The following is a 10,254-nucleotide window of genomic DNA, read 5'->3' as shown; positions in this document are numbered from 1 at the left end:
ACACACACCGGCGTGCGGCACTTGAAGTGGGTGTTCTTCCCCACTCCCCACCCCCGACGCGTCGCCCCCACCCCCGCCCCGGCCGCCTCCCCCCTCCCGCCGGCCGCTACGCAAATAAGAGCCCGGCGATTTCCCTCCTGCGCTTGAGTGCGGGCACCCCCAGCAGACCGCGGGCAGGGCTTTCCAGAAGGTGGGAAATGTCACCTGATTCACGCTGAACTTTTAAAAGCTCCCCGCCCCCAAGGAGCCGCGCACACCCGCGCTCGCCGCCGCCCTCCCACGGCCCCACACCCTGGGAGACCGCCCACCGCAAACTGCCGAGACCCCCGTCCAGATTTAAAGCGCGGCTGCGCCCGGCTCCCGACGTCCATTGAATCGCGCGGGCGGCCGGCGGCGAGCGCGGGGCTGCGCCGGGATCGCTGCGCCTCCGCCGCTCGCCTCTGCGCCGCGCGCCCAGCGCCAGCCTCCCGCTCCCCGCGCCCCGCGCGCCCCGCGCCCGCTCCGCGCCCCGCGCCGGCCCCCGCCATGGCCCGGCCCCGGCACCCGCCCGGCGGGCTCTGCCTCCTGCTGCTGCTGCTCTGCCAGTTCATGGAGGACCGCAGCGCCCAGGGTAAGCGAAGGGGGATGCGCGCGAGGCGCGGCGGCGGCCGGGGGCTCCCACTTGGCCGGCGGCTCCCCCCCGCCGGGCCTGGGGCTGAGCGGCGCGGCTCTCGGAAGATGCTGCGACCCCACTTGGCGAGTCCGGGGTGGAAAGGCGTTCGGACGCGGGAGGCAGTGACACTTGGGGACGGGGCAAGCCGAGTTTGGAGCACGGCGATCCTGGAAAAGGGACCGGGAGGGAGCTTGGAGCCTGTCTCGGTAGTTAGGGTTAGATGCTCAAGTTCTGCGCCGAAAGCGTTCAGATGTTATCTCACCGTCTTTGGCGCTGGAGAAGGGGACAAGCATCAGCAGCCTGCAGATTTCGCTCGTCCCATTCGCAGTCTAGCCCCTCTCCCTCCCACGTCTTTTGGGTACTTGAAAAAAGGACTGGGGGAGTGTGGGGAGGGGGGAGTGAGGGAGATAATGAAATTTCTTCGGTGGCTCAGGGACGTGGTTTCAGAAACTTTGCCCAAACTTGGAAATGTGGGTGCTGGAAATTTTAGAGGGTAGTAGCTTTCTGGCTAGTGGACGCTCCTAACCCCCTCCTACTAACCCCGCAAAAAAAGACCAAAGTGTTTTGAGTCGTTTTGCAGTTTTTTTTCCTCCTTTGGTAACTTTCTACAGAATAGTGCGGAATCCACACTGATTTAAAATTCGAGGTGCACGAAGAGCTGATATCTGATGTATTTTAAGGGGGGGGAATTAGGTCGATTTCAGTTAGTCTTTTGTCAAAAAAGAATTTTTTCATCGATAATCATTATGGTGGCTTGCGGTCCGGTTATTGTTAAAAGACATATGGATAGTTCATGAGAAATGTTCTGAGCAAAATCCAAACCTCCGAAACGGGGAGGGTGGATTACCGCTTGCGGGGAGGTGGATTGCCGCTTGCAAAGATATCTCAGTAGGTAGGAGAGAGGTCGTTACATATGTTACAGTAAGATAATAGGAAGCCCCCCCTTTTTTTCTCTTTTCTCCCCTGCACGTCTCTTGAAACAGACGTGCAACTTTCCCTACTTTGGCGTTAACGTTTTAAGTGGGCTGTAAACCGTCCCCCGGGGCACTGCCCCTCGCCGTCTACACCGCACTGCCCCGAGCGGCCCGCCTTTCGGGACGCGGCGCTGCCGGGTGCGGGACGGGGCTAGGGGAACCAGCAGCCCTCGAATGTTTCGAAAGACCGCGGCGGCCGCGGGCGTCCCCCGGCTCTGGCGGATTGCAAAACGGGCCCGTCGGGCGCGCTGCGCCCCCAGGCCGCGCGGGCAGCTCCAGGCAGGGCTCGGTTTGCCTGTTTGCTTTCATTTTTCACAAGTGCTTTTTTTTTTTTTGCTTGTTCTGTTTCTATGCGCGTGTGTACATGTATGTATGTGTTGCTCTTTCTTTCTCTTTCTCTCTCAAGTTCCCCTACTTTCTTCACCCCTGTCACCAATAATGCCCGCACCGCCTACATGAAACCGACATGTAAAAACATCCGTCGCATCCTGTTTTTGTCGGGTTCTTTCATCTGCTCTTCCAGTCGCTGCAGGTTATGAAATGGGACGAATAAAAGTAAACAGTTCTAGTAAAAGTCAGTGCGGGCTGCACGTGTTGTGTCTGGGTCACTGGTAACTGACATTGATCCGGCTGGGGCGCTCGGGCTCCTCGCTCTCGCCCACCTCCCCATCTTGTCCTCACCTCTCCACTCGCTTCCATTTATTTTCTTTTTCTCCCACCCCCACCCCCCACCCCCGCTTTTCTTTCCTTTCTCCTCTCTCTCTCTCTCTCTCTCTCTCTCTCTCCCCCCCCCCAACTCTCTTCTCCTGGAACGCTCCCTCTCCCCCACCACCACCATCCCTGCTCGGCGGCGCGCCCACCCACCCACCCACCTTCCTACCCCTGTCTCCTCGCAGCCGGGAACTGCTGGCTCCGCCAAGCCAAGAACGGCCGCTGCCAGGTGCTGTACAAGACGGAGCTGAGCAAAGAGGAGTGCTGCAGCACGGGCCGCCTGAGCACCTCGTGGACCGAGGAGGATGTGAACGACAACACGCTCTTCAAGTGGATGATTTTCAACGGGGGCGCCCCCAACTGCATCCCCTGCAAAGGTGGGGTTCTTCCTCCCCAGTCTGTGCCGGGGGCTCACGGTAGGGGGCGTCTTACCAGCCACCTCCCCGCGGTGCCGCTAGGGGCTTGGGACGAGGAGAGCTTTGTTCCTGGGTTCCCTCGGTTCGCCCAGAGCGTGGCACACGGAATCCCACCCGGTGTCGCGCCGCCGGCTAAAGAGGCTTCCCGACGTATTGCGGAGAATCGGTGGGGAAGCCGGCGGGCCCTCCCACCCTCTTTGACTTACAGGTCAGGAAGGCCTGTCTCCATCCCTCCCTTCACTCCTTCCCAGCGAGCACAGGACCGCCGCCCGCCTCCTCCCCTCCACTGTCTGTGCAACTAACTACCAGGCTTCACGCTTGCACCCGGCCACCGCGGGCCTCCTGATCGACAGCTCACCGCCTGCCGGTTCTGGTGTTAATAACTCGCCTTTTTCCCACTCCTAGAAACGTGCGAGAACGTGGACTGTGGCCCTGGGAAGAAATGCCGGATGAACAAAAAGAACAAACCCCGCTGCGTCTGCGCACCGGATTGTTCCAACATTACCTGGAAGGGCCCAGTCTGCGGACTGGATGGGAAAACCTACCGCAACGAGTGTGCGCTCCTCAAGGCCAGATGTAAAGAGCAGCCCGAACTGGAAGTGCAGTATCAGGGCAGATGTAAAAGTATGTCCTGCCTGCCTCCTGGACCAAGGCCCCAGCCCCCCACCCCTACCCCCCAGCTTTCCACCTGAGGGGGATCCTAAAGGAACCTTTTTCACACTCCTAAAAATTCGTTTAAAATACTTAGAGAACCAACCTAGAGAGAGAGTCATGGGTTCTCTCTTGAACCAGGAGTTCCCAAAGTGCTTTCGCAAATCTCTAGTTTCATGATTTCCTCCATCATGTCCACACTACCTCCCCTGAGGATGGGGGAGATACCTGGTGATTAACGTCACTTTCCCTCTGTTTCAGAGACCTGCAGGGATGTTTTCTGTCCAGGCAGCTCCACTTGCGTGGTGGACCAGACCAATAATGCCTACTGTGTGACATGTAACCGGATTTGCCCAGAGCCCACCTCTTCGGAACAGTACCTCTGCGGAAATGATGGGGTGACCTACTCCAGTGCCTGTCACTTGAGAAAGGCCACCTGTCTCCTGGGCAGATCCATTGGACTAGCCTACGAGGGAAAGTGTATCAGTAGGTATTCTGGACTGAGGAAAGATGAGAGAATGGAAAAGGATAGTTCTCATGTTAAAACTTTGGGGTGAGCCAAAGCCTCTCTTACTTAAGAGTTTTACCATGGGGAGAAATACTCTCCAGTTTGGATTCACTGTTATGACCACAGCATTCCTCAAGGGCACTGTTGTCTTCCAGAAGCCTTGACATACATGTGTATGTATGTATGCGTGTATATATAATATATATAAATATATACATATATACCAACAAGAAACAGGAAACATTTTTTCATCTTAGAAAACTTAGAACTCATTCCATTTTACACTTTTTTAAATAAGTGCTAGACTTGCTGGAAGCAAGACATAATTACTTAACAGTTCCTAAAATCTGTTATCAGATCTTTCTATTATAAAAGATCCTTCGTGTAGGAAATAACCCGATACATATTTCACTTGGGACTGTAAAATCCTCTTCCCCACAAATACATTCTTCATACATGAACATGTAGGAAGCTGTAGGTGGGAGTGGTGGAGAAGATCAAGGGAGCAGTTTGAGTTTGCTTTATGAGCATTTCTTGGTGTGAGAGCACCATTTCCCCCTATCAGCTAGTTGTTATGTTGCACGTTTATGTTTATTGACAAGGGACCAGAGAATGAGGGGAAAGGGAAAATGTATTTACTCACTGCGGGTGTATTATATCCTAGAAGCAAAGTCCTGTGAAGATATTCAGTGCACAGGAGGAAAAAAGTGTTTGTGGGATTTCAAGGTGGGAAGAGGCCGGTGTTCCCTCTGTGATGAGCTGTGCCCTGAGACTAAGTCTGAGGAGCCTGTGTGTGCCAGTGACAATGCCACTTATGCCAGCGAATGTGCCATGAAGGAAGCAGCTTGCTCCTCGGGTGTGCTGCTTGAAGTAAAGCACTCCGGATCTTGTAACTGTAAGTGCCGTGGTTAACCTTGCTGCCAGTTAAGGCTTTCCCAGGCAAACCCCAGGCATTAGATATAGCAAGAGCACGCAAATTCCCCCATTCCGGTCTATTTCTGCTTAAATCAGGGCAGCTGCTAATTTTCACCAGCAACTCAATCATCCATCAAAAAAAGGTTCTCTGGAATCTTTACTGGCTTTTAGGACTGGTCTAATGATCATCAGTTGGGGTTGCCTCTAAAAACCCATCCAGTCACTTGTCCGTGATTCTTTTGCTTTAGTAGTATGCTTTGCTCTTTGCTTTATTAACACTTGAATCTCAACTAACTGTTGCAAAAGTTGTTGTTTTTTTTCTTTTTCAAAGACAGCTTTATCTTATCACACTGAGGCTGCTGCTTTTTGCAGTTGCCACTACTAACTCTGAATTAAGGACCCAAAGCAGTTATACCTAGAACACAAGAGCGCTTTTTATCTGATTTCAGGAATCTGCCCGTAAAACCTGAGCCATTGATTCTTCAGAACTTTCTGCAGTTTTTGACTTCATAGATTATGTTTTTTTAAAAAAAAATTTTAAAACTTATTGCATAACAGCAGATGCCAAAACAAAACAAACAAACAAAAAGCATCTTACTGCAAGTCAAATAAAAATGCAACGATGTTATATCAGAGGGCTTTGAAAACATACACTGAGCTGCTTCTGCGCTGTTGTTGTCCATATTTAAACAACAGCTCCCCTGTATTCCCCCATCTAGCCATTTCCGAAGACACCGAGGAAGAGGAAGAAGATGAAGACCAGGACTACAGCTTCCCTATATCTTCCATTCTAGAGTGGTAAACCCTCCACCAATGTTCAGTGTTGACACTGCCTTTGGGCAAAAAAACCACAAAAACAAGAACAGAAAAAAAAAGAAAAGGGAAAAAGAAAAATATATTGTCCATACTGTAAATAAGTGTATGCTTATTTATTTGGGGGGAAAACTATACATAAAGGACTTTTGTCCTCAAGCTCTCTCCCAGGTCACCTTGTTACGCATTGGACATGGAGAGGCGGACATTGTGAGGTCTACTGGATGAGGCCCATAGTTGAGACTTGTAGACATTTATTTATACTGTGTCATGTTTTATAATTTATACATAAAGTGTCTGGTTGACTGTACACCTTGTTTTTGAAGAAATTTATTCGTGAAAGGAAGAGCAGTTGTTATTTATTGTGAGGTCTCTTGCTTGTAAAGTAAAAGCTTTCTTTTTTCCTTGTAAACCATTTAAGTCCATTCCTTATTATCCATTCACTCATCTGTCTCCCTTCATTTCACTGTTGTTAGATTCTTTTCCACTTTAACAAACTTGCATGTCAGTTTCTGTCATGTTTATTTATTGGATTCTCTGCTGCCTGTTCTGTACATACATGATCCCTCGGGTTTTGTTTACAAGGAATCTTGACTGACCAAAAGGCATTATAACTGACTCAAATACAAGGTACAGGCAATAAATCTTTGAGGAAGCTCCTCCTTCAGTTCTCTTGTGATAAAGATATGGGGGGCAGGGGGGGATAGTTATGTTAGAGTATAATAATGGATTTTTAAGATGTTCCACATCCAAAGTAATTGAATGATGGGTGTCAAGACTGAAGGAAGAGGAATGCTATCTGTCCAACCTTTTGTTAGGTGTTTCCTTTAAGCCAGACTGCTGTACCTTTTAAATTAGTTCTTTTTCAATCAATGTGTGACTAAAAGTTATATCAAAGCTTTATCAGTTCAAGTTTCTTGCTTTTCATAATACTTTTTTCTGATGCAATTTTATATTTTCAAACATGGCAAGTTAAATATAAATTCATTTAAATATATAGTTTTGTACTTTTCTACCATGTAAATGTGCAATGTATATAAAAGTTATAATGTGTATTTGTAAATAAATGATGAGTGGAAAAATAAAAAAAATTAAAAAGCCAATGCTCTCTATTGCTAATGATGTCAAAGAAGTTGTTGTTTAGGGGAGCTGGAGAGAGAGAGTACAGGGGCTAAGGCACATGTGTGGTATGCAGCCCAACCCAGTTCCGTTCCCTCTCTGCATGGTCCTCTAACACTTCTGGGTGATGACCAGGAGCAACACCAAAGCCTCGTGTCCCATTGGAGAATTTATGGGAGGCCAAACAATAAACAAAGACACTTGGACTTTTAAATAAAAATGTATATGATAAATCTGGACTGGAGCGATAGCACAGTGGGTAGGGCATTTGCCTTGCATGCAGCTGACTCAGGTTCGATTCCTCCATTCCTCTTGAACAAGCTACCAAGAGTATTCTGCCCACACAGCAGAGTCTGGCAAGCTTCCTGTGGCGTATTGGATATGCCAAAAACAGTAACAGCAAGTCTCATAATGGAGACGTTACTGGTGCCCGCTTGAGCAAATCAATGAACAATGGGAGGACAGTGCTACAAGTGCTATAATAAATCTGTTGAGAAATAAACTTTCACTGAAATAAGCACTGTAGAAGCTGTGAAACAAATTACAAATCTCCACTGTGGGATTGAAAAGATAAAAGGATGTGAGGTCCAGCAAATCTCTTTTTATTAGTGACTGCATAACTGTATCTAGTCTCAAAGGAATGGACTATAGCTTGGTTATATCCCAGTAATGCACCACACCTAAAGTTTCCCTTTGAAAGCACTATTATCTTTGGGACTAAAAAGTGTACAGCAGGGAGGGTACTTGCTTTGCACAGGCCCAACCCAAATTCAATCCCCAACATCCCATATGGTCCCCGAGCCCACCAGAATAATTCCTGAGTGCAGTGACAGGAGTAAGCTCTGAGCATGGCTGGGTATGACCCAAAATAAAGAACATCAGAGCTGTCTTTACAGCTCATCTCCATAACCAGAAGCAATCTTACCCAATTTCCCCATCTAAATATTGATCTCAGTTTTTTTTAAGTTTTGGGGTCACACCCGGTGATGCCCAAGTCTTCCTCCTGGCTCTGTGCTCAAGATGTGCTCAGAAGTCATTTCTGGTGAGCTTGGGAGACCATACGGGATGCCGGGGATCAAACCCGGGTTGGCCCTATTCAAGGCAAACTTAAAACATGTGTACTTAGATTTTTTTTCCCTGCACATCTCCCAGATGAAGCATCTCTCTGCCTGTAGGAGGACACAACGCAGGCCACTAGGGGTCCAGGGGACAGTCGATAAAGTATGAACAGGAGCTGCTGGGAGTTTCATGATTTAAGTTTCTTCTTAAAGTGACATAAATAGTATTACATATGTTAACCTAAATATAAGCAGCAGCCAATACACCAATACCCAGTTTTGTAACAATCTCAAAGCAGATGATTTTCACAACCAATAAACAAACTTCTGGTTGTAGATTTTTTAAAAACAAATCCGAGATGGAGATACAGTAGAGGGATTAAGGCACTTACCTTGCATGCGGCTGACTTCAGTTAAATCCCTGACATTGCATATGATCCCCCAAGTTGTGTCAAGGGGTCACTCCTAAGGACCTATTCTTGAGAGCTAAGCCCCTGAGCACCATGGGATGTGGCTCAAAACTTAGGGGAAAGAACAATAGCAATAATAATAACAAATCATAAGGTTCAGAGCGATAGTATAGGGGGTAGATGTTAGCCTTCATGCAATCGAGCTAGGTTCAATCCCTGGCGTCCCATTTGGTTTCCCGAACACCACCAGGATTCCTGAGTGCAAAGCCAGGAGTGACCCTGAGCATTGCTGGGCGTGGCCCCAAACAAAACAAATCAAAACAGCATATGGGAAAGTGAAAATAGACTAGCATTTGAAGTCAGAATACCATCTACAGAAAGAGGTAAGGATGAGGTAGGGATAAAGTTACACATCAGTGTCATATTTCATGCAGGTTAAATGTCATGTTAGGAGCTAGAGCAGGTAGGGAATTTGCCTTGCATGAGGCCAACTCAGTTTCAATCCTTGGCATCCCATATGGTCCTCCAAGCAATGCCAACAGTAATTCTTGAGTGTAGAGCGAGAAAGTGACCCCTGATCATGGCCAGGTGTGAACCCTAAAGTTAAAAAATAAAAATAAATGTCACAATAAGAGAAAAGGTGTTGCTAAGTTGCCTTTTATGTAGACTGCCAAGTCATACTGTGAAAAACCTCAGAGTGGAGTTTTGGGTATCACTATGTGATCTCTATAATGCATTATGTAGCTACATAGTACTTAGCTGGATAATCACAAATTTCCCATTCGTCAATTGCTCACTGACTGCTTAAACATACTAAAAATATTCCTCCAAAACTTGTAAGTGAAAAATCAATGTTTCCTCAACAGAAAAACATATCAAAGAAGTACAAGATGCAAAGAAGTGAGAGGATGGAGACTGGAAGGTAAAGGGCAAAGAAGAGTCGACATTGCCAGTATTGCTAAGTAAATAAATATGTTCTGTCTTTGAAGGACCATGGAGGACCTTTGAAGGACCCACGTTCTTTTTCAAAGTTTATCCTTTTTACTGGGATGTAACTCACATTTATGTAGCTCTGGGTTCAGTTCCTAGCTTCAGCAACAACAACCAAAAAAATGTATCCCTTTTTGTGAAAATGTTCTATAATATTGATATATGATCTCAAACCAAAAGTCATTAAAGATGATTATAGGAGACTAATTCACTGTGACTATCAACTGTGATCAAACACTGAGAATTCTGGTGAGTACAGAAACTCTGGGGTAAGCTGAGTTGGTATTAACAGTCTAAAAGCTTTTGCTAGTCTCCAGCTCCTGTCTTCCAGAGAAAGGGGAATGGGAGAAAACAAATCAGTAGTCATTAACCACAAGAAGACAAGGGTTGTAACTTCCCTGATGCCCAAGAGCTGTTGGCTTGCCATGAGAGATAAACTCTGGGAAAAGAGAGAGCTCAGATATGCTTTCATAGCCCTCTCTGAAGTTGATTTCTTCCTTTGTCCTGGGATGCTACAGATGCTTTAAAGCTGTCATTGACAGAGTAAAACTGTCAAACGTAACGGATACTGCGTTGGCAAGGAAAAGTGATAAAAATTAACAGTTTTCCCTTTAAACATCATCTGGATTATTTATTTAAATTATTTCTTTCATATTTGTCAGCATCAATCATTCCTTTCAACCACCAGACAGTATCTCATTTTTTTCCTGAAGTTTCCATGTTTTCCAGTAATCCTGCAATAAGTTACTTCGTACCAAAAAACAGAGGCCTCATTTAAAATTTAATTGAGATTAATATCTCTAGGCTATTGTTAGAATTTTAACTGTGATTCAAAGAAAACCCACATTCACTTATGCGTACAATGTAAATTAATAGAAAGAGTTGTTAGTGATTGTTAATTAAATTGGCATGACAACACCCTAATCATTACGAATTGTAAAATATCAAGTAATAAAGAAAAACCTAATAGAAGTAAATTATGGTACCATTTCCTCTATTTCTTCATGTATATAATCAACATAGCAAATGGGTCTTCC

General features: G+C 46.8%; 1 protein-coding gene across 3 annotated transcripts; it reads left to right on the top strand.

Moving 5' to 3' along the window:
* Positions 1 to 207: 207 nt before the first annotated feature.
* On the top strand, positions 208 to 5,915 carry FST (follistatin). Of its 3 annotated transcripts, none has more exons than XM_056112186.1 (6): positions 208 to 610; positions 2,523 to 2,714; positions 3,159 to 3,377; positions 3,666 to 3,890; positions 4,580 to 4,807; positions 5,547 to 5,915. In XM_056112186.1, exons 1-6 carry the CDS (start codon positions 526 to 528, stop codon positions 5,627 to 5,629), a joined length of 1,032 nt encoding a protein of 343 aa, XP_055968161.1. In that variant the 5' UTR covers positions 208 to 525; the 3' UTR covers positions 5,630 to 5,915. The 3 variants fall into 3 exon arrangements, with proteins under 3 accessions (XP_055968161.1, XP_055968162.1, XP_055968160.1); XM_056112187.1 differs by having other exon boundaries at positions 213 to 610; positions 4,577 to 4,807; positions 5,277 to 5,915; XM_056112185.1 differs by having other exon boundaries at positions 219 to 610; positions 4,577 to 4,807.
* The last annotated feature ends 4,339 nt before the right edge of the window (positions 5,916 to 10,254 follow it).

The sequence above is a fragment of the Sorex fumeus genome, unplaced genomic scaffold, assembly GCF_029834395.1.
Source record: "Sorex fumeus unplaced genomic scaffold, SorFum_2.1 ptg000015l, whole genome shotgun sequence".
Taxonomy (NCBI): Eukaryota; Metazoa; Chordata; class Mammalia; order Eulipotyphla; family Soricidae; genus Sorex; species Sorex fumeus.
This window is presented reverse-complemented; position numbering and strand designations above follow the sequence as displayed.